Genomic DNA, 24,107 nt, shown 5'->3' with positions numbered 1-24,107 from the left:
ACAATGATGGTTGTCTTTGTTGAGTCAGCGAGATAAATAACAACCCGGGGCGGACTTAAGAAATTTGGGGCCCAGGGCAAAGGCAGGCATGGGGCCCTGTGAAATGAAAACTTGTCATTTTCCTCCTCTTTTCAGCATCGTTGGGGTAGCTTCTTTTCATTTTTGTGTTGCGTTTTCTCTTCTCGATTACGGTACTCTGCTCTTCCTCTCTCGGCACTTCGCGCCGTTTGTTTTGCCACCGTTTTCTTGGATCCGTTCTGCACATGCGCAGTAAGGACTGATCCAATGTGGTGACACTGAAGGGGGAGCCCCAACACACAATATGATACGCATTCTGCTGGCATTTTAGCGAGAGGATTTTAATCATAAATATAACTAATACATGCAAATAAGTAATAACTGTATAAGTGTGAAGATTTCACGGGGCCCCTCCACCACCTAGTTTTGCCTAACGGTAAATCTGCCCCTGATAAGAACATTGTGGCTACATGCCATCAAGGATCAGTGAAGAACACGAACTTCCCACCCCAGGTCGAGGCCCGTCACCCGCTGAACACGTGGAGCATTTAGAAATTAGGAAATACAAGCTTCAGGCAGATGAAATCAGGTGGTATTAGTAAATATTTCACTTTCAAAACTACAACAAACAACATTTCTAAATCAATAAAAACGGTGGTAGAAAAATAAGACAACATGGACGTGAACAGAAATATGTTTATGAAAAGTGCTGCTTTGTCTTTGTAGTATTTAAAACAAATATGTGATATTCACATGAGAAAGTGACTGTTGCATCTTTGCTGGAGTAAATTGGAGAAACACCACCCGCAGAGGCTGAATCAAGGAAGTCAAGGACAAAATAAATAAATACAAACTGCTTAGGAATGGAAAATGATTTTATTTCTTCCAAAAAAAGAAAAAAAAAAAGAAAACAAATCTCTAGAATAAACAAATATACTGCTGTAAAATAAAAGCTTGTAATTTTTGTCAACTGTAACATTTGGTTGCCTTTCCATGCTTGATACAATCCATATATTTCTGCTTTTAATAAATAGAAAAAAAAATGTACAAAGAGATGGGGGGAGGAGACGGAAGAGAAAGAGACAGATAAACAGGCGTCCTCTGCATCGCCCGTCTGCTGAACCTGCCCCCACCAGGTAGTAATCATCCTCAGATACCTCTGCAACGATGCTAATATCTTCCACGTTCAGAAAAACAAACAAAAAAGCGAGAGCAAATTAAAATAATGCGGTTATGAAGGTACGTCTTTAAGTTCTGTGTTTTGACCGTGTCCATTTCTTTATATACAGAATAATGTGGCAGCAAACTTTCTTCTTACCCAAAAACGCAGATTTAGAAAGAACAAAAAGAGATTTTGGAGTCAACTTAGTGACACTCAGGACCTCCGTCACGACTCTGACCCGCTGCTACACACAGCCACCCACAGGTGGCGCCGCAGCAGCAGCGGGGGGCTCTCGGAGAAGGCGTGCTGCAGTTAGAAAAATGTCTTTGGAAGAAGAATCAAAATAAAAATGGTGCTTTTTTTTAATGATTTAGCCGTCTTGGACTGCTAAAGATCCATCGCATCCGACCACTCTGGGGCCTGACATGCCAGATAATAAAAACGAGTCTGGCGTATCGTCATGCTTTTTGGGAGGGGGGGGGAATGGACATCAACAAGACTACAACCATGCACTCGCTGACCCCCCCTGAGGAGGAAGACCTGGCTCCTCCAGGAGGGATCTGCTCTCTGACGCAATCAGAGCACAGACGTAGCTGGACGTGACATCAAGGTGCGTCCTCCTGCACCCAGGTTCGTGCTACAGTGATGCCGGTGTGCGGCTGCAGCTTCGGGGATCACGAGGGGCCGCGGTCGCCTGCGCTGGGCCAACCCGTGGACCGGGCAGACACCGGAAACTAGCGGCTGCAGATGTGAGAACAAGTCTGAGGCAGGGAGAGAGACAGGGCAGAGCTCCCCTTCCCGAAAACAAAAAAAACTGAATCCACGATAAAGCTGTAATAATTACCGGCAGTTACATCGACGCGGGCCAGAAACGTTTAACGGGCCTGAAACCCGCAGCAGGAAGCTCGGCCACGCTCACGCGCTTCCTTGGCACTTGATCGAGAACCACTTGGGACGCACGAGAAGCATCAGATCCCACTTCCACGCTGAGCAATGTGAGGTTTTACTACAGATGCAAAGAGGAGACCCGACACAGACGTGCAGCTTTCCCCTGAAGCTCGAGCCAATCTGCTTTCTAATGAGATAATTACAAATGCCAGACCTCCAGTGACCCCGTGACCCGGCTCGGGTGCCACAAAAGCAGCTCAAGGATTAGAGGCAGTAGGACGGCTCGGATCCCGGAGCCACGAAAAGCAGAGAAATCAGCCTCACATCTCAGAAAGAGGAACCATTCATCTGAGGAAAACGATGTTAGTTCATATGAAAGGATGGGAAACGATGATAAGTGCCGTTTAGGAGGCTTGAGCCAAGCTCGGGTGACTCCACCAGGGTGTGGAAGTGAACTTTCGTTCAACCGTGTCTGTGATTACGGGACTCTTTGGCTCCGTCTCAAGACTTTGACATTGAATGACGTCTAAAAGCAGGTCCAAATAAGAGCTGGTGGACCTCCAGACCCCCCCCATCAGCTGCTGGTCTCTCCCGGGTAGGACCAACCCTCCGGAGGAGAAATCCCAAACATTAAAGCAACAAGGGGGGTCATATATCAGACACACCGGCTTTTATTTTGAAGTTGCACAAATGCTCTGACAGGTCTGAAGGACTGATCTGCATCTTCAGCTGCCACTGAACAAACTTGCTTATTTTAGTCCCAATCTTTTAAGAAACAGTTTTCTTTCAACAATAAAAAACAAGTCAGTTGTTTCCAATGTTTATGTCATAAATGCACCAGATTACAATGGTACACCTTCCACAGAACTTCAAATGATTTCTCCATCCATCATTTACCAAAATACTAAAGTTTACAAAGGTTTTTTTGTAAAACTGGGTAAGTATTAACTACACTTGTCCATTGTTTTCAAAACCTGGATATTTAAGCTCGTCTGCAGCCAAATCAGTAACGGTTTGTGGCGTGCTGACATCACAACAAGAGGCAGAAGTGATGATAGATGGGAGGACCTAAAGAAACAAACCAAAAACTCGCCCTAATAAACACTGCAGTAATGTTGACAAGCAAGAAGCGAACCACTGAGCCTGAGAGAAGCAAGAAGCCCGAGAGCCTCTGAACGTTTTCGTCTGGAGCTGAGAGAGGGACACTGATGGGGATGAGAGAGGACGGTTAAGGACGGGGGGGAGAAAACGACGAGGAGGTTAAACTAACACAAGACCATGACAAGACTTCAAAGAGCGGTATCTACCAACAGCGACAGGCTGGTTGTTTTTAATTTCTAACATATCTACAGAGTAAATAGAGACAAAAACAGGCCGAAGAAGCACTCGACACACCGACTAAAGAGGCTGAAGCGAGATTTCACAGAGTGGACAATGAGCTCGATACTGGACTATCACTGATGGGTGTCAATGGGACGAGAGAGGAAGAAAAAGAAACGAAAAGAAGCTTTGTTCATCGTTAAGAGTGGCAGGAAAAGCAACTTTCAGTTACTCGCCAAAGCGGCCAGTAGGTCATTTGTCTCCGAACAACCGGGGACGACTGGTAGCCACTTCAGTGCAACGTTCTCGCATTTGTGCAACAATACTCGACCTTAGAAAAACTAATAACCACACATTTTCTATCAAACTCAGGGGCTCAAGTTTGGCTTAAAATGTGACACTCAGAAACAGCCCTCGATGGGGGGGAAAAAGAAAAAGACTGTAAGGGTAAATGTGGCACAAACACACCGACAGACTCATGGGGACGGATGTGCCGGCTGAGGAGCAGCCACGACCTCTTCCACGAGTTGAACGGGAACTCCAGACGGAGTTTAGGTTCACTCTTTGTACAGACAAGTCCCACTCGCAGCCTCCAACTTTGATTCAGTGCAATTTAACTGGATTCAGAAAGATCAAACTCACCCACTCGGTGCTGCGTAATGTGGATCTGCCAAGTGGTTGCAGCGATGATAATAATAATAATAGTAAAAAGCTCTTAAGAAATCTTTGCAGTCTCAGTTTGGTTGGGAGAAAAGAAAAGAGCAGATCCACACCAGCTGCTGACGTCGCTGCCAGCCACAGAACGGGCCGTCATCCTGTTAAACATACTCAGAAAGCTGAAAGAGAGACATTTCTTCCATTGTTTAAGGCCTCGTCACACCACATTTATAAACAGCAATTTTATCAGCTGAACTGGCTTTCACTGAGTCAGTTGTTTTACTCTGATCTACAACCAGTTCATTACAAACACTTCTTGGCTCTGTTGAATCATCATCTTTTTTTATTCAGATTCCTCAGCTGGAATTTAAACTTCTGGACAAAAATGGGAATGTTTGCAGACCACACATGAAACATCTTGTCATTAACTGGATAAACTGTCACAGTCTGAGCTAACAGACAGAAAACCAGCCATCTTAACCCCTCCCCTCTTCCTACATGATCCTTTGACCAGATGTGTGGCTGCATATCCCTCTCAGACCAGGTGCAGCATTCGTTTCTCCCTTCAGCACTGCATCACGAGTGCATTAAATGTGTCATGAATCATTGATGGCAGCCGTGAAGCTTTTTTTTTTCTTTAACCATATGCATTTCAACAAATCATGATTCTGTTCAGCTCTAAAGGAAGAAGCACAAACTGAAGGAAAAAAAAAAAAAGGAAACATCCCATCTTAAAGGGATATACACACACATATGTGTTGTGTTTAAAAATTAAATGGACTAGTGCTTTTTATAATTTTTTTTTTTTCCACATTTCCCACAAACAAAATGCTAGAAGACGTTACTCTGGGGAGAGAAAAGGGTCTGCATTTCTCTGGCTCTAATACTTCCCTGTTCAGCGTTTTCCACACTGACAAAGTTGATTGGCTTCCAGATACAACATTTCATGTATAAACACCCATTTTTGTATTTTTTCTTGTACATATATTCATTCTCAGGTGAGGACAGTGATTAACCCTAACCCCCTAAACCGAGACACTCGGGTCTCTGGGAGCAGACGACTGACAGTATTAACATGTTACTGACCATGAAGCACGCTGGCCGTCTGCCGCAGATCCTCAACCAACCAAATTTTTCACACTCAAATGCGTTTTGCTGTGACGTTTTCTGGTGTGACCGGGCCTTAAGACACTTCCGTCCAGCGTGAGCCCCGTTGTCTTCACTAATCCTCGTCTCTTTTTGGGCATCCGTCGCTTTAAGAGCTTTAACGGGAGGAAAGAACGTGGTGTGAATAGCAAAGACTTCGTCCTCGAAACTCACGACGACCAACAACAAACGCTTCAGTAAATTACTGTACAAGCCCCGGGAAGATTAAAAAAAGGCTGGCAATGAAAACAAGACGGAAAAATACAAAGTTAACCCAACAGAGTGGAAAATTACAGGAAACACACTTGACAAAATTTGCCTCTAAATCTCGGATGGACAATTTTGAACACAATCAGCAAATGAGTGGGTGGGGGGGGGCGGAGAGGACGATCGGCTGTGAATGCATCGTCTGAAACAACTTCTGCACGCATGCACACACACACACACACACACACGCACATGCACGTGTCCCCTCATAAGTGCTCTCAAGTTGCTGTTGCAATCAGACGTCAACCCAGAGGGGACAAAATAGCACCATATGAAATAAAGCTAATTCTGCAGCAGAGACTCGACAGAAAACCAGAGGGAGGATTCCTGCAATCCCCATCCTCTGTTTTCTTTCTCCTTCTACTCATCTTTGCTCCCTCTCTTGAAAAATCTCTCCATCGGTACAATTTGAAACACAAACAAGACAGGAAAAGGACAGAAGCCCCACTTCCCCCACCCACACACACTCACACACACACACACACACACACACACACACACACACACACACACACAGGCAAACAGTTGTTTCAGACAACGACCAGCCAGGACGACGTCTCCCCTCCATCCCCCCCTCCCTCCGTTCGTTCGTCTCCTTCCGTTTCCTCCGTTTTGGTATCATTGGTTATCTTGTCCTCTGTCTCTTGAGTCGGTTCATTGGATCAAATCATTCCTCCGTCCACCTGATCGTCCGCTTGTGTGTTTTCTTCTGCTGTTTGTGTGTCACTTTTGGCACTCTGCTTACCCCTGACTGGATTACATGAACTGCATCTGAAGAAGAGAGGAAACAGAAAGAAAACAGAGCAAAACTTCATGAGAACCAATCTGGCATGATGTCAAAGGAACCAGATGACTAAGCAGATGCAGAAATATCCATCAAGAGTCATCTTTTTCTCTTGAACAACTGAATCCTTATTGTTTAAGTGTGGTCTAAGGACCGACCCCTGGGGGACACACGTGGCTGCCTGCACAGCATCCAACTGATGAATCTTTGTCAAACTGATGCATGCTGGTGATCTTTTGCGTTAATATTGCGTGAGCCACTGATGATACCGTCTAAATTAAACATGGCAGTGTTGCTTCAAGTGTAAAGACTCAACAAAATGATGTTGTTTTTAAGCTGCTTTCATTACATTTACATGAAGAGTGTTGTCCTAAATGTTTTGGTTGTTGCTCCAGAAGCTCACCCGCTGAGCAACCGCTGCATTCCTGTGACCGTACACTAGACAACTCAACAAAAACTTTAGACAGAATAATCAAGTATGGCATAAAGCATCCCACCACGTCTACAGAATGTGATCCAGGGATCCAAGTTAGACCCAACATTTAGCAGCTTTGGGACCTTACGGGGGTAACTAAACCACCAACTACACCAAACAGGTTGTTGACACTAATTATGCCACTGAACGAGAAACTTTGCATGTGACAAGACTAGGGAATTGCTGAGAATTTACTGATTCCGGTTCCATTATCAATATCGCTCATCAATTAGGTTCCTTATGGCTTTTCATCCAGTTATGTTTAGTATAAATGCCTTTGGTTGTTTTGAGACTTTATTTTAGAAATGCACCGATATTTTGCACTCAACTTCAACTAAATCAAAGCTGAAAAAAAGGATTTTTTTGAATTGAACATTGTGACAAACGCAGGTATTTCCACCCTTTGATGTGAGCAAAGCTAACAATGATTGATGTACAGTGGGCGTGTTCCCGAGTGAAATGGCTGCGCTCTGTACGAAGGAAAACGGGCTTCAAAACTGGTCTTCAGAAACCACTGGGTCACGTGACCGAATGTTATAACATTGTTATATACAGTCTATGGTTGCACCTGGCCTTAGTATTGTACTATTTCATGAAAAATAACCAAACTTTGGAGCATTTCTGCCTCAACGCCATGTTGAAAACATTCCGAGCAAAACTATGAAGCGTGTACATGACGTCATCACGCAAATGCGCCAGATGTTGGCAGAACCTATAAACGTAATCTTAAGGCAGACGGGTTAACTACTAGCTACTGGGTTCCCATCGATTCCCATCCCTAGACAAGGCGTGGAATATTAACCATGTTTGATTTTGAGGCTGAGACGCAGAAAAGACTACCTGTGATGTGCCCAACTCAAACAGGATGCTAATGAATATTCTCATAACTGTGGTAGTTTGTCTGGGACCTTGAATTACTTGTAAACTCACTGAATGTAAACAATCGATTACATAACACAACTCATTTTAAAGATATGTTTCAGCCTCGTCCCATCATTAGCACATCGATCAGCTGTCAGAGAATTAAATCTCTGCATGTGTGATAGTAAGACGTGTAATGGTGCCGGGGGGTGCGGGGATTACCTGGGCTCCTGGCATGGGAGCGAAGGGGTTGGTGGGTCTGAGAACAGGCTGGTTGTACATCATTGGCTGTGGAGCCATCATAGGTACCCCACCCATCTGACCCATCTGGGGAGGGACCTGAGGGATGGCAGGAGGCACACAATTACAAGACCACCAGAGACAGAGTCACCGAGGCCCAAAGACTAAACCAAACGTGGGCATGAAGTGGCGGTAAATGTACAGACTGAGGTAGGCCTGTGTTGAAAAAAAATCGATTTCCCAATTCTAAATCGATTCTCATATTAATTCCTAAAAATCGATTCATATGTCTAAAGATCGATTTTTTTTTAATTTATTTATTTATTTATTTTTTTATTCATTTATGTTTTTTTTTTTCATCATTATATTACAACTTTTGGTTATTTTTTTGTTTATCCCCAAAAAAGGAATGTTTTGTTGGACACGAGAATAACTGGTGCCATGTTTTTGCCTTTAAATATGTTTAAAGGTATGAAAACATTAAAGTGTTAGGTTATAATTGCATAAATTGTCTATATTTCATTACTTTATATACTGTCTTGGGGTTACATTTGCAAAAAATGCTAAAAAAACCAAATGCTCAAAAATTAAAAACCAAAATAGACCGAAAATGGAACCAATAAAAACGGAATGTGGGAAAAAATAAAACCGATTTCATCTGTTTGCTGCCCTGGATCTGTTTGGTAATTCTGACCCACATGATGTTTCTGAAAGCAGTTCTATCAGCATTCTGGGAGCTGATTGGTCCTTACAGCATCATTAGCTGCCAATACTTGCTGTTGAATCTCAATATAATACTAGTAGTAATATTTTGCAGAACTACAGTCATATAATTCATGCAACAGCTCAAAAAACAGTTTTAATAACACTAACCCAAATCAATATCGGAATCTATTTGAATCTTGATAATCGATTCTGAATCTTAAGAATCGGAATCGATTCTTGACATTTGAATCGATCCCCAGCCCTAGACTGAGGTGAGGGGGATTTGACTAGTATGCGTTTCACTTTTCCGTGCACCTGCGGATACTCACCATTCCATACACAGGCACTTGTGGTGTGGTCATGGGGAAAGCCACTGGAGCAGGAGCCTGGAAGGAGAACGCAGGAGCTCAGGTTATATCTCAGACAGGTGAAAACCTCTTTCATCCTGATTCCAACAGCATTCAGTTCATGTCTCAAATACAACTTGATGAATTAGATGAAGCAAAAGTCAAACTGAGCATCTTTAGAGATGTTGGCATAGGGTGTAGCGCAGCACGGAGGGAACTCCTCGTGTCTTGAGAACTATTCCCACCGAGGAAGGAGTTTTGCTGTCTTACAGAGACTTTTCATCACGACATAGTCTTCAAGTAACTCCTGAAGAATTCTCAGTTGTCGCCAATGCTATTCCATCAGGCACCTTAATGCTTTTTAAAAACAGTTGTACTTCCTCATCTAGAAATGTGTTTGTCCCATTCTCAACTGACCAATAGGTAAAATATGCTTTTCACTGACCCAAAAGAATAATAATAAAAGGGTACGTGCCTTATTTCAAAAAGATATTGTTGCTACCCCTAATATTACTGTTTATTGGAATCGTTTCACAGATCATATTGATTGGAAAAAAACTTGGATGCTTCCTAGCAAATTTTTAAGGTTAAGGAGGTCTCCTACAAAATCATACATAAATATGATCCTGCTAACCATTACATGCAGAAATTTAAAAAGGACATTAATACAAATTGTTCCTTCTGTAAATTACATCCAGAAACAGTTGTCCATTTATTTTGGCTTTGCTCTCATTCGAAAAAACTATGGGCAGATATTAGCAAATTTTATTATTGACTCCTTTGGTATAGATTTTAATTTATATTGGGAAAATGTTGTTTTTGGTTTCCATTGTTTCTCTAAAAAAAAAAAGAAAATGTTACTTTTTGATAAATCTGTTTTTATTTCTTGCCTAATTCCATATTCATAAGAGTAAATTTTCAAAGAAAACCCCTTGTTTTTTTGTTTTCCAGAAAGAAATGGAACTTTACTTGAAATTAATCCTAAAATCAACAAATGAAACGGCTATTAAAACCGTAGACTTGTATTATATGTTTATCTTCTTGAATAACAAACATCACCCCTGGCACATGTTCTGTTTTGTTATTTGTATACTGTTTTTGTGATAATTCTTTTAAATAAAGTTTAAAAAAAGAGAACTATTCCCACCTCTTAATTAGGACGGTGGACTGCCAGTTGCACAGTAAACATCACATTCCCTGAGGAGATTTATCATCTAATATGGTGGGAAGTTTGCAGTCATTGTTTGCAACCCACATAAATCTACATATTTCTGTCCAACAAATCTGTTGGAGTCTGGAATATTTGAGGATACGTTAATGTTAAAGACTGTCAAACCTAACAAGTAATGACCTGAACCTCTCATGAGTTGGGGGTATATCTTTCCACCCCATCACGTAACATTTCACAGCCCCTGCCGCGGTCAGGAGGGTGAGACTGTCTGATCTGCTGCAGGTCACCCTGGTCCCTCAATCCCAGCTCTTTCCAAAAACCCATTAAAAGCACATTGCAGAAACACACTGCTGCCTTCACAGAGATAATCCATCACTTTAAATGAGACTGTGGCGTTTTAACGTGGCTTTATAGAGCCTGGGTAAGTCCTACTGTAAGGACACTACTCCCCTCCTGTCACAGCGGAGCATCTCCGGCTAAAACAGTAGCGAACAGAGAGGACAACGGTGCGATATTTCCATCAGGTACAGGAGCTAGCTGCTCTGTAAAGCCACGGATTACAGAGAACGGTGGATTACATTCATCAAGGCAGCACAATGGCAGTTTCAGGCTTTCATGAGCAACTTGAAAAACCCTCGGATCAGACAGAAGCAAAAATAATTTTCTATACGGGTGTGCAAACCGCTAAATTATCAAAAATACGCCCCAGAAGCAGTGAGAAGTGTTTTGTAAACATTCTCCATTTTACCTACATGGACTTCCTCCCAGCAGGGTCTTATCTGTGTTTACTGTCGTCGTTATTTCAGATACAATGAAGTCACCACATATCTGTGTCTGATTTCATGAGACTCCTTTTACGTGTTTCCAGTCTTTTTGTTCATTAATCTGTACGAGGATGAAGCAGAAACATGTTCCTGGAGTTTTTTGTTAACTTGTTGAGAGTTAATCCTCTTTAGCAAATTGTAAAAGCACATTTTCCTGTCTTACGTTCCAACAATTTCATGATTTTTTTTAATTTTCTTCTTGGCAGACCTGTTCAAGCTCAACTAGGTTAGATGGGGCACGTTGGTGCATTTTATCTTTGCTATCTGTGCTTTTATCGTGGCCATCATGAGATCCTCTTTTTTGAGGAAAAGAAGAAAAAAAAGACAAAAAGGTTCGGGTTATCGTCTCCTTGAAACATAAAAGTTGGCTCCGGTCTGAGACCCTGAGCACTCCGGACAGCAAGACGGATGCACAAATCAGTCCTGATCTTTCCTCCTACACAGTCTCTCATGTCCTCTCAGAGAAATGAGGATCATCTGTGACCGCTGGGATCCTACAGATGGGATGCTTAGTGGCTGTTGGAACTTACAGACCATTTAATCAAGTCGGATGATTTTACTTATCACACCGAAAGACGTTTAAGATCATCTTGGCAGTCTCCCAGTGTGAGATAATGCACCTTTTATTAAAGAATGGCCTCCGGCACCACACAAAGGACTGAAGTTCCCTCTGTAAAAGGTTTGGCTGTCTCAACAAAGGAACTTTGCATTTATCCGCTTTAAAAGCTGCAGAAAGTTTGTGTCCTCCAGATATGCGTCTCAAGAGTCTCAGGTCTGTGGACATTTCTCTGCTTTGGATTTATGCCATTAAAGTAGACCGAAAGGCGGCCTGTCATAGGCGGAGAGATTAAATCACTTTTACAATGTTATTACATCCCACTCTCAGTTTCTTTTCCGTCACTACTCGAGTCTCTTAGCTGCCTAAACCGTGGCGTTCATGGTAGCCCTGCGAGCTAGTTTCAGTTTCATGCATGATCTATGAATATGCAGTTGTCTCATCAGATCGCCGGGAGAGTTATTCTGGCTGGTTTTTGACAACAGTAAGCAAATATTCCTTTGCATGAAATTGAAAATGACACCCTAACATTAAAGAAAGTATTTTCTGCTGCTTTAACTATAAAAGATGCTTTCTAGACGGGTGTGGACCTGCGTTTTTATGCCCAATAACTCAGTGAGACGCAGGTGGACCAGGTGGTGTTCAAGCACCAGAGCTCGGTCGCATTTCATGTCATATCAGGATCTGCTTATGCAAATGTGACTGCTTTTCTCTTATGAACTGTAGATTTATGAGATTATCAGACTGAATCCTGTGTAAGAGGGGTCTGAAATACAATAAGTGGGCTACTTAAAGACTCTACATGGGCTACGAACTAAAATTAAAGCCAGTCTGACTTCTACAAGGTAATTTACACATCTCCCCTTTTACAGTAACATCTCTGAAGTCTCATCTAACCAGCAGAAGAGCTGTGATGATACGCCATCGGAAAGGACACGAGGTTTGAGACCAGGTCAGGTGGAGCTGGGAACTGATCTCAGGAGGTCATCAGTGTGGCTGCTCATGAACATCGATCAAACCTTCAATCTGGCCGAGAAACCACGGCTCAGCTGAAATAATCTGTCAGACATATTTATGGCCAACTCAGTAATACAGTCATGGTTTAGGGGTTTTAGTATTTTTTTTTATTTAAAAATCATATATCGATTAAAAATCGACTTTACCATCACCTGCGGTTTAACCAGATTAGACTAGACCCCCGTTACTTTTCCTTAGGGCTGGGCGATATATCGAGATTTTAATATATATCGATATATTTTCAAACGCGATATGGTACGAGACAATATCGTTTATATCGATTATTAATTTTTTTTTTTTTTTTTTTTTTTTTTACGATTTTGATATAGCTTATTTTGTGACAAATTGACTTGAATGTTTTATTTGAGATTTGCACAAATGTTTTGTTATTTGCACAACTGTCAACCTCAGTGGAAAAGTCTGCCAGTTACTGTCTACATTGTATTAATTGCAGTGTATTTTAATTTAATTATGCAGGAAAGGAATATTTGTTTTATTTTATTCAAGAAGCATTTTTATTCTATATATGCAGGCAGTTTATTTTTATTTCATTTGTTTTATACATTTTGATATTGTGCAGACCTCTGTTAATAAAGGTACCTGTGTGACATTTGGCACGAGGCTTTGACTTAAAACTGACTGTTTTTTTAAGGGTTTGCCTCAGAAAAAAATGAAGCTAACAGAGATGCTATGCTATAATGCTTTGGGGGAAACCCCAATTAAGGCACAGAAAAAATATCGAGATATATATCGAGTATCGCCATTCAGCTAGAAAATATCGAGATATGACTTTTGGTCCATATCGCCCAGCCCTACTTTTCCTGAATGAAAATGGCAAAGTGGATTGGCATTAATTGAACTGTAATGGGCCGATTTCTGGCGACCTGATGATGAGAACCTGAAATAAATAATAATGCCCACCCAGGTCCCACCATCCTGCAGGATTACATCTACATCAGACCTAAACTGCTCAATACTGCACCCTGTGTCCGTTAATATAAACAGGATAGGTGACATGCTAAATTTGGATAATAAACAGCATATTCTGCAATGTAAAAGGGGCCGGAGAGAAAGAAAAAGTGAGAGCGGTTATGCACCACTACAGAAGACACTACATGCACCGCATCGTGTCACTCACGATGCGGTGCGCGTGATTGACAGCCAACCTAAACACTCTTCTGCTGCATTTCAACCCACGCTTGTCATTTTACATGTAATCACGGCAGACTGGGATGCCGGATTTTCCCGTCTTAGGAACCGTAATGAGCTGCTGTTTGCATCAACAACAGATAAAGCCGATTGGGAGGAAATATTCAATCTTTGCATCTGCTGATCTGGCCAAATGTTGGCTGAGCTTGTTAACCTGGTTCCTGCTAGGATTTACCTTTAAGCTTGTATTAGAAGGAAGAGAGAAAAGCTTGTGTTACTGTATTTTTTAAATTAATACCCAGAGGTGGTTTGTGTTCTGCTTGTAAGTGGAATGAAAAGTTAAATAATGCAGCCAGCATCAGTCCTTTAGATGTACATGTAAAAAGCACGGGAGGAAAAAAACTAGAGCTTAATTTTTTTTTTAAACCTCAAGCAATAAAAACTGGAGCTCCATGTAAGAAAAAAAAAAAAAAAAAAAAAACTCAAAGGCTCATGTTAGTTGTAATAAAGTATCTTTGACACTTTTGGGAATCAGTTAGGGCAAACTTTCAGCTTGTTGCTCATATGAGAAATTCGTGGAAGTTGTACAAAACACAGAGCAACATTTTTTTTCCCCCAATAAGCTTCTCGAGGGAACGCAAAGAAAAAGAGGAAGTGACAGAGGAAGGATGAAGAGGAGGATAAGCAGAGCAGACATTTGTGAGCAGCTTGTTAAGACTCGTCTTACTAAACAGAGATAAGTACTTACATAACTAGTATAGAACATTCCATTCTGCATCAGGACGCAACAGGAAAAAAGGACAGAAAGGAAGAGGTGGGAAGACAAGTAAAGAAAGGACACAGCGGAGAAGTAAGAGGGGGAAAGTCAAGGAAGCAGAAGTTAAATTTAGAACCCAAAACAATGAGACAGGAAAAATGAAGGAGGGAGGCAAAAAGGTGTGATGAGATAATTGAAGACGTGGAAAGAAGAGTATTGCAATGAGAGAGGGATATTGTGAAAATTGGATGTTGTGAAAGAGGAAGATGAAAGTAGCAGGATGAAAAGAGGAACAAAGGCAGGATGATTGAGAAAAAGGCAGTTAAGGGAAAAATGAAGTTAGAAAGTGTGCAGAAACAGCAGATTAAAGAGAAAATAAGGTCAAAACGGCAACATAAGTACAGGAAACAGGGGAAAAAAAGGTCACCAAAGGCAGTGTTCGGATGTCAAAGGCAGTACAGCGAAAACAGGACGAGCACATGACACAATACAGGATCGCCATGAAATAAAACGCAAGCAAAGGAGGAGGGAAGGAAAACGAGTGGATGACAGTGCAAAACAGCAGGAAGGAGAGGTTAGAGAAAACGACAACAGGGGTGAAGAGGACAAGGAAGGAGGACAGAAAAGGAAGGATCAACAGGAGAGGAAAATAAAAGAGAGAGAGAGGAAGTGGAAGGTTAGTGACAGTTTGTCTTTGTCAGCCAGAAATTGCAGCGCAGAGATCACGAGGAAAACCAGGAGCTGCCAAGATCAGCACACGCTCACGCAGCATGCACAAGCAACGGCATCCTGAAACGGGTTCATGTGTCCACATGCAACACTAGCTTCACCTGTACACGACACACACACACACACACACACACACAACTCTGGCACGCACAGACAGGAAGAGCATTCCCCATGGTGACTGTTTCTATGATACTGAATGTGATACTGCAAGGTGTCGGCAAGTTTCAATCAGTGCTGGTAATCCCACTGATGATGCTGAAACATGATCAAGAAATTCAGTTTATGCCTTTAAAAAGCAAAAAATACACCTTACAACTCACAATATATCACCACTCTGCACCATCACAGCAACCCTTCAATTTGATTTGAGTTTGGAAGAAGCCAAAAAGATTAAAGACAAGAAATCAACCAAGCCTCATGAAACTTGCAGACACCTTGATGGATTTCTTTGGGATAGATGTGTGTATTTGTTACTCTGAGTGTTTGAAATTCTTACCACATGTGGTACAGGCATGGGCTGAGGGGCCATGGGGGCCGGACCCCACTGGGTGGTCGACATGGTCTTATTTTGCCAGTTCTGACCACCAGTCAGCTTCTTCTCTCCGGGCTGGTTCCACAGCATATCTGGCCTGTGGAGGAAGAACAGAACCGAACACGATTGCAGTCAAGATGGTTTTTTTTCTTCATCTTATTTATAGCAACTAAACTTAAAAAAAGGAGGAATGTGTAAGATTGCGTGTCAAAATATCTAAAAATAACCAAAAACATATGCAAGAAAGAGAAGAAATAAGTGCAGTCATGTCACATAAATGATGACCATGGCTGCTCATCTCTCTGTGTTAGCGCGCTACGTAACCAGCTTTGGGCTGTTCACTCTTGTAATACCAGTTTCTGCCATGTGTGGCAGTAGTGAGCAACATGGGGGCCTCACTTTAACAAGATGACACTAAGAACTCCCATGGTTTGTGGGCGTACTTGTATATAGGTAAACAAACGGCAAAGATGGCTGAGGCGCTCTGGCGTAGAACTTAGCAACCCCCCGATTCACGGAAAAATTTAAAATAATCAATTTAATGTCAAATGGATTCATCTCTATGCCACACCTGCCCACATTTGACTGAGATGACGCTGATTTGACGCATTTCATAGTTTAACAATGCAAAAAGACAAAGCGCAACATTAGAAACGATGGCTAGACAAAGAAAATGTAACTGAGAATAATGATTGCACTCTTTGTTAGAGATTTGGATTTCTTGGTCACATATTCCGTTTGGATTCTCAGTACATTTGGTGTTGAACTGATGAGGCGGGACTGTTTCCTCATGTCTTACGTGCGTATACCCACTCACTTTGCACAGCTGTACTGACCCCATTTAGATTAGTGTGGAGTATGAATTTAATGTTTGGCTTCACATCACACATTGCTCCTTTAATAAATCTGAGGCCAATTTATTAAAAAACAGATGTGTAGGAGGGGGGAAAAAAACCAGAACTGGAAAAACCAAGATGAGATTCTGCCTTTCCCCTACAGATGGACTTTTTTTTTTTTTTTTAACTTGTGCTGATGAACACCTCAAAATAAATCATTTTTATAGTTTAACACCAAAAAGTGATCTCGGCTGCTGTCAGCACTCCCGACACCTGTAAAGATACATGCAAGATTTATCTTTTGAATGCATTAAACATGTGCACCACAGACAACAACTTACTTCTTGGATGGATTCCCACCAAACTGCAGATCTAAATAAGGGGAAGACGAAAAAGAAAAGAGCGATCAGAGTGCAATAAAAGCACAAAAATGACAGTACTTTATTCTTCTTTCTTCTCTCGTCCTTTTTTATACTAAACTGTCCACCTCTGATTAAACTTTCCATGAAGAGAGGTTTAAAGTTCTGAAGGCTTAATGAGACTAGGGAGTGATATAGGAAAAGAAATATTTTTAAAAAGTGCAGTTTGACTAGAGAAAGCAGCAAATGTAAGAAAGGCTCCTGGAATTCTATATGCAGCCCGTAAAACCACTGAATACGTTCTGGTTTATTTTATTCTTTTACATTTAAGGTAGAAATGCATTTGTTAGGTTATACCACTATTCCAGAGTGAAATTATAAAATCACAGAAAGTCCAACTACATTCTTCCCCCCAGTGTTAACACATTCACATGCATGACACTCACTGCCCACAAGGTTGGCCAGGGATGAGTCGAGGTCACTGGCTAACAGCTTTCCTCCAGGATGGATGGCCATTTGGGGGGGGAGAGGAGCAGGTGCAGCGTGTGTGGGAACCGTAGGCTTTAACAGGTCTCCCAGAGCATCGAAACCTGGGGGAGAAATCAACTCGTGCATGTCAACAAGCTGGGATGAGCTGTGCATGCCTGACAAGGCTGGTTATACAACGCTACAGACATTAGCAGGTGGAAGGTTTAAAAATACAGGCATGAAAACAGAGAAAAGCAAGAGAAAGCATATTTATACACTGTAAAGCTGCTTAAGCCCTTCACTGTTTATTAACAAGCACTGTGAAGCTTTGGTTCTCTCTACAAGTTGAGGGAAAAAAGTGATTTTCTGCTGCGGGAAAATTGGAGCGATCTATCATCATTTGGCTGTTTTTATGCAAGCCACACCATAACTAACTTAATGATTACATTAGCAGCTGAGCACTTCATTAGTCTGAGCAGAAATGAGAATGACCAGAGTTGATTTCAGTCTCAAGTAGTAGAATTATGAACAATGATGATCACTTTAAAATAATCAGCCTCAGAGGGCCACAGCTTCCCCATTAAGACACGTCAACTTTTAAATCAGTAAATGATGGAGATGAAGACTTTTATAATAAGTCAAGTTCTGCAAACAAAAACACAACAACAACAACAACATGCTTTAAAATGGGGGGATTGTTTCTACATGCAATAATGTTCTGAGACCAAAAAAAAAGGCCCCTAGTGAAAGAGCTGATGCGTGGGAACAGTCCAGTAAGCCCTGTAATACTACGTCATGCCACTACAGCAGATATAAATCATTGTGGGGTTTGATGCTCCACTTGGTCTAGAGTAGTACTGGCACAGTATGCCTTTAAATCCATTTTTTTGATTGAGAATCTATACTGCCTGATTGCATGAAAAAGATCCAAAAATAATTGCAAAGCTGTGAGCGGAGATCGCTGAGACGGCTAATCTATTTCTATCCAAGGCGTGAAAGTGATCCCCATCATTTGTGCTGCTGGACGGATCTGCAACATGAGCAAGCGACTCGGATGAATCAGTTACCTTGTTGGAAACACCATTAACTATGAGTGATAAGTATGTTTTGGTAATTTTGTACATGCTCTGAGTATTACTAGGGATATTTTCAATACATATTCTGGTAATAACAAGTAATAGAGCTGTTTCAAATGAAAATAGTCAAAAACCATCTTTCTCTCTGAAACGCATTTAGTATTAGCTTATGTCGGAAAGAAAACGCATTTTGGTTTATTATAAAATTTCATGAAGCTGTTGCTTCAAAAATTACTGAATTTTGATGATGATTCAGCACCCGTCGTCCCTGGCAACCGCTCAATCGGATGCCAAAGGAAAAGGAAGTGAGCGAAGAGACGAAAATACTACCAAGTTTTCAGATCAAAGCTATGAAGTTCTCAGAAAATGATTTAATGAAAGCCGACCCAAGTTCCTAACTACCCCCCCCGAACTTTCCAAATATGTCGACTCACACTTGGATCCTATTAATTAAGGGGAGGACAGTTTTGATCAAAGAAGTCTGCTTCGACGTACCTCCTTAATACAAAACCCAATTTGACTACTTGACTTTCTGTTAATTAAATTCCTCCTGACCTGGTTTTAGCTTTTCAATCCGTGGGCAGAACGTCCCGTTTAAAGCAGATTCTGCTCATCTTTTACAAATCGCTCAGCAGCACATAATCCCTGACGCAGCAGCCTGTAGCACCTCCTCTGGATGATTGATTTATCCGTTTCTGGCTGTCATGTTCACACTCCGACTCGCCGCAGTGATTGGTTTTGAACATGGACGTGATTCTGTCAGAGTGTGTAAGAATCGTGTTTGTCTACAGTTGGCAGGTGCAAATGGCAGAGTAATTTCCTGTGTGAGTGTGCACGTGTGTGAGATGTGTGTGTGTGAGAGCCAACAGCAACAACTCCATATGCCGGCACTCATCCAGCTCGAGGGTTGTTACTACTCTACTTGTACAGACCTGGAGGTGCGACTGTGTGCATAAAATTGAAGGAGTGTTCAACATGAGTCAAATAAAAGCAAAAAGAGGGCAAAAATTAGGGGGACTGAAAGAGAAAGAACACTTGACAAGCTGTGTTTTACCCTCTTATGTATGAAAATGGGAATTGAACTCATGCCACGGGCTTTTAAAAACAACCCAGAGGGTGAACAAAGCAGAAAAGAAACAAAATCATTCTGCTGTGAATGTACAATATGTCTACAACATCTGTGAGGAGGGGGGAGAGAAAACAAAGATGCAACCAACGGTAGAAAAAGAGGAGAGGTACAATATTTAGTTAGGAAGCAGTGTGCAAGTCTGACAGCGGTGCTGACACGAGAGATTCAGAAAACACTTTCCCTGCTCGCCTTGCAGATGAGAAAGGGAGGGAGTGGTGGGAAAACGTACAGAAGCAGAAAGAGAGTTGGGATGGAGACAAGACCTGAAGGAAAATGAAAAAAGAGCTGGGATGAAAAAAAAATAATCTAGTTTTCCCCCTCCACAATCTTTAATTCTCTCAACTAATTTCTGTCCCATTGTCGACACTGTATTGAAGCGCTTCTGTGAAGTGGCTGGTTTAAAAAAAATCTTTTGTTGTTCTTTAAACCACCATGTCAGTAGAGCACAGTGAAGTAAATTGAACCAGGACAGCAACACAGGAGAGGCTAAGAGAGGGTATAGAGGGAGGGGTGTGTGTGTGTGTGTGTGTGTGTGTGTGTGTGTGTGTGTGTGTGTGTGTGTGTGTGTGTGTGTGTGTGTGTGTGTGTGTGTGTGTGTGTGTGTGTGTGTGTGTGTGTGTGTTCTCAGTACATCACAGAGTACAGGGCAGCGAGACGAAGGAAGCAGCGAGTCAGGAGTAAAAGACAGATGTGATGATCAAGCACAAAGTTGTGCTCAGCTGGAAGGAAAATGATATCGGTAGAAGTTTAAGCGCTTCAGCAATAGATCTGATAGTCAATGTAGTTTAAGATCGAAGGAGGAAGAGGAAGTCAGTCCTTTGGTTTCAACAGATTAAAAAAACAAAAAACTTTCCTGTAAGAGCTCAACATCCCTGACTTTATTATACTAAAAACTTTTGCCGTTTTTCTTTTCTAAGGGTATAATTATATAAACTGTTACTTCTGTTGAAACAAAGAAATAAAATAAAGTCTGATCTATGCTTCTCCGACCCAGAGCCTCTCCATCGACGAGGAAGCGATAGCTAATGGCCATTGGCAGAGCCGACTGTCAATCATATTAGAAATAAACGTAATGCTTTATATAAACTATTCTGGCGTGGTTCCAAAAATTAACCCCCTTCAAAGTTATCGTGGAAGGGAAATCAATGAGACCAAAACGGGTTTTTGAACCAGGCTGTAAATATGTTTATTTCTGCTCTAAAGTTGGACATTTTAACATGCGAGTCAATGGAGATCAACCTGCTATTGGAGCCAGCCTCTAGTGGCCAGTCGAGGAACTGCAGCAAATCCTCTTTCAGCGTGAGACTCAATCCGGAAGTAAGACGATAGCAGTGATGGTTGACTCTGCTACATGCAGGAAGTAAACAAAAGGGAACTCCAGACCATTACCCAGAAGTGTAAACACCTATGACAGCTGCTATAAACCAGACTTAAGCAAGCAAGCATATGAAAACTAATTTATTCACAGAGGTTGTGAAACCAGTTCCATCTTTTCCAACAGTTGCAGGTGACAGAAAAAAGTCTGACCATACTATTTACTTGCCTCAAGAACAGAAAGACCAGAGAGGAAAACATGATAAACAGATCTTAGACAACCAGAAATGTTTAGGAGGAGTATTGTTTGGGGAGATGACACCAACATCAACCTGTTCCTGAGTAGTGGGGAGAAAATTAATGAATGCCCTGTTGAAAAATACATAAAATAAACGAGGAAACAGCATAATGGCATGAATATGAACATCCTCCAATGACACTGGGCTTACATATCTTCTGCTGGAAGATCTACAGACCAAACTATTATAAGCTTGTTTTATTCTAACACGATGATTACATTTTCTTTTATGCATAAGTAAATTAATTGTATCACAGAATAAAATGCGCATGTGGGCTTCTACAGAGTTACAAATTTGATAATGTTTTCAGACTCGTAATGGAGTATTCAACTAATACACAAGCGTATTCAGATTTACTGAAGTGATCACAGAAAAAGCTACAAATTCTTTCAACTTTTCAATAAGCTTTAATTGGTATTAGTTTCACTTGAAAAGCGTCAGCGATGAGCAGATATGAGGCTGATTAAAATAAATACAAAATGTTAAATTATACGGAGGAGACTACGGAAGCCTGCCCCCCCCCCGTCTGAAGGCTCATTCTCTGGGATGTTCTAGAGATGGCTTTGCTTTGGATCAATAGAAAAATGACACAACGAGGTCAAACAAAAGGAAAAACTCGTAAGAAATACAAGTATCTGAGTTTAAGAGTTGGAGAGATATGCACCCTGTGGTGTCCTAGAGGGGAAGGAATCATGAGTAAAAAAGAAATTCAGATCTAAAAATGGAAACAAAACTGCAGATCTCCCTCAGAGGGGGGGGGGGAAGAGAGAGAGAGAGAGAGAGAGAGAGAGAGAGAGAGAGAGAGGTATTTTAACTGTGAATGTGAGGAGGAGGAGAACGGAGGAGAGCAGATGGAGGAGTTGCCTGGGTGATTCTCGCCTTGTGAAGTGTGATGAGGAGACGACGAGGCAAAAACAGAGGGAGATTAAATAAAACGGAGGGGGAGGAGGAGAAGGAAGGTGGGAACGGGGTAAAAAAAAAAAACAACTAAACCACGCTGATGAGCAGAAAACAGATGGGATCAATTAAAAAAAAAAAAAAAAAAAAAAAGAAGACAGGCGTTGCTCATTCAGATGTGGGTGAAAATGCACACGAACCCAAACATAAGCATGTAAGCGGACGCATAGAAATACCCAGATAACACACGGATGCACGCATTCAGACATAAAAAACAATGGACGCACACACGGGTTTTGTGAGATTCTGCCAGAGTCCCAGATGGTGTACCGGTAGTTGTAATAGCAACTTTAACACAAGCTCTTATAATAGAAAAGTGTTAGTCTTTAAAAGCTGGAACCGGTGACCCGGCCAGTCTCAAAGATTCAGAGGAAAATTACCTTTTAGACATCCTTAAAAAAAAAACCTGCCCATCAACATTTGTGATTAGTGATCCATCTCTGGGAGATCTGAGCATCTGTCTTCAGGAACTACTTGTGAGAAAACAGCCTGACTGCTGAAGACGGGCCGCTAAGTTCAAACCCGAAATAGCAGTTGGAAATAGACCTCCCTCGGTTGTTATTGCTCAAAAGCTCAAGAGGGAGGAAAAAAAAAAAAATTATGAAAACAGAAAGAACAAAAGTATCGTGACAGTTTTCCTTACCTCTGCAACAAAGGAGCGGTGGCTTAAGAAGCTGACACTTTCAACAGAGATCTCCACTGAAACTATAAAATACATTCTGAACTTGTCCCCCCCTTTATGATGAGCGTGGCCTTGATATGACCCCCCGAAAGAAGCCTCTCATCTGCTGCGCCGACTTCCGAGCGGCAGATAAGTTAGAGAGCCTCAAAATTAATAGCTTGGCAGCAGAAACCCAGGACTTGAAAGGGCGGAGAGGCACAGAGATGGATCGTGTCAGTTACTGAGAAGTTAAAGGAAAGTAAGCTAATCAGAGAGCTGAAAGCCGAAGTCCTGCATCTCGTAGAGAAGGCATCAGTCTGTGATGGTACCACAACAGAACAAACGAAGCTGACGCTGAAAGAGGAATTATAACACCACACGACTCCTCCCTTCAAGACTAAGACATGGGTAAAAATGATTCAAGTGCCAATCAGCCCCGTGTCTTTTATATAATATTAGGAAGCAATCAACAGTTAGAAAGCAACAAATGCCCAGTGAGTTGCAAAAGTAACCACAGGTGGCCGAAACCTATCAGAGAGTTAGTCAAATGCTGCGCTTGCACTGCCGGCGAAGCCAAAAGGGGGTTTTAGTTTTCAGTCTGGCTCTGTCTGGACAGTCAGGCAGAAGGGGCTTTACCGGCTGCAGGCTGCGGCCCGTTGTTACTCGCTGCGGTCTTATTCCCGAACACGGCATCAAAATCTACGGAGATGGCCGGGGCGGTCTGCTGGCTCTCCAGTCCTGAGGAATGCAGTTACATACGACTCATTAAGGCCCTTTAAACTGCACGAGGCAGCAGCTGGAGCAGTTCTGTGTGGCACACTTTGATGAAGGACTCGGTTGTAGATGCATACCAACCGATTGTGTGGCGACCAAAAGCTCCACCACCTCCCGCTAAACTAATCCCTTTAGATTAGGAACATGAACATAGTATGCCTCAGTGCATTTCTATTGTTGTTGCTTAGTAACTTAAGAGCGTGCAAGCTCTCTCAAACATCAGGCTTTGCAGGAGAACTAAGGGTGTGCACATGGAAAATAAGTGATGCACCTTTTGGTTTTTTTCTCCCATCCTTCATTGAGATTAGAGGCTGTAGTCTAGTCTTGGATTGTGACAGTTTTTAAATGCAAAACAAGGCTGCCCCCCCCCCCTCCCCCAAATCATTACTACTATTGAGTAAATAACTACCATGCCAAAAAAGTTATTGGTGCTTTTGCTGAGAGATGAGTCAGAAACAGACATGAAATGCAGCTCATATTGCTGAAGGCAACGAGATCAGTTACCAGCTCCTCTGAAGCTGTCGATTAGCATATTACACCTCAACACTACGCAAACAGCTACCGCTTTATGTCTGTTCTGCAGCTTTCTCCTCCAGAAAGCTGCTCAACGTAGCCTCACTTTTCAAATA

At 41.9% G+C, this 24,107-nt stretch overlaps 1 protein-coding gene across 4 annotated transcripts in view; it reads right to left on the bottom strand.

The window, feature by feature from the left end:
• Positions 1 to 4,366: 4,366 nt before the first annotated feature.
• si:ch211-200p22.4 (phosphatidylinositol-binding clathrin assembly protein) overlaps positions 4,367 to 24,107 on the bottom strand; it is a 91,850-nt gene continuing 72,109 nt past the window's right edge. For 2 of the 4 annotated variants that reach the window (XM_061710514.1, XM_061710515.1), the window contains exons 13-20: positions 23,341 to 23,442; positions 17,247 to 17,390; positions 16,783 to 16,813; positions 15,570 to 15,702; positions 14,336 to 14,359; positions 8,853 to 8,909; positions 7,801 to 7,917; positions 4,367 to 6,229 (exon numbers count right to left, since the gene is read on the bottom strand). In XM_061710514.1, coding sequence (XP_061566498.1) covers positions 6,215 to 6,229; positions 7,801 to 7,917; positions 8,853 to 8,909; positions 14,336 to 14,359; positions 15,570 to 15,702; positions 16,783 to 16,813; positions 17,247 to 17,390; positions 23,341 to 23,442 — 623 coding nt within the window. In that variant the 3' untranslated portion in view covers positions 4,367 to 6,214. The remainder of the gene's footprint in view (positions 6,230 to 7,800; positions 7,918 to 8,852; positions 8,910 to 14,335; positions 14,360 to 15,569; positions 15,703 to 16,782; positions 16,814 to 17,246; positions 17,391 to 23,340; positions 23,443 to 24,107) is intronic. The other 2 variants (XM_061710516.1, XM_061710517.1) reach the window with 2 other exon arrangements.

This window comes from Cololabis saira, chromosome 20, assembly GCF_033807715.1.
Source record: "Cololabis saira isolate AMF1-May2022 chromosome 20, fColSai1.1, whole genome shotgun sequence".
NCBI lineage: Eukaryota > Metazoa > Chordata > Actinopteri > Beloniformes > Belonidae > Cololabis > Cololabis saira.
This window is presented reverse-complemented; position numbering and strand designations above follow the sequence as displayed.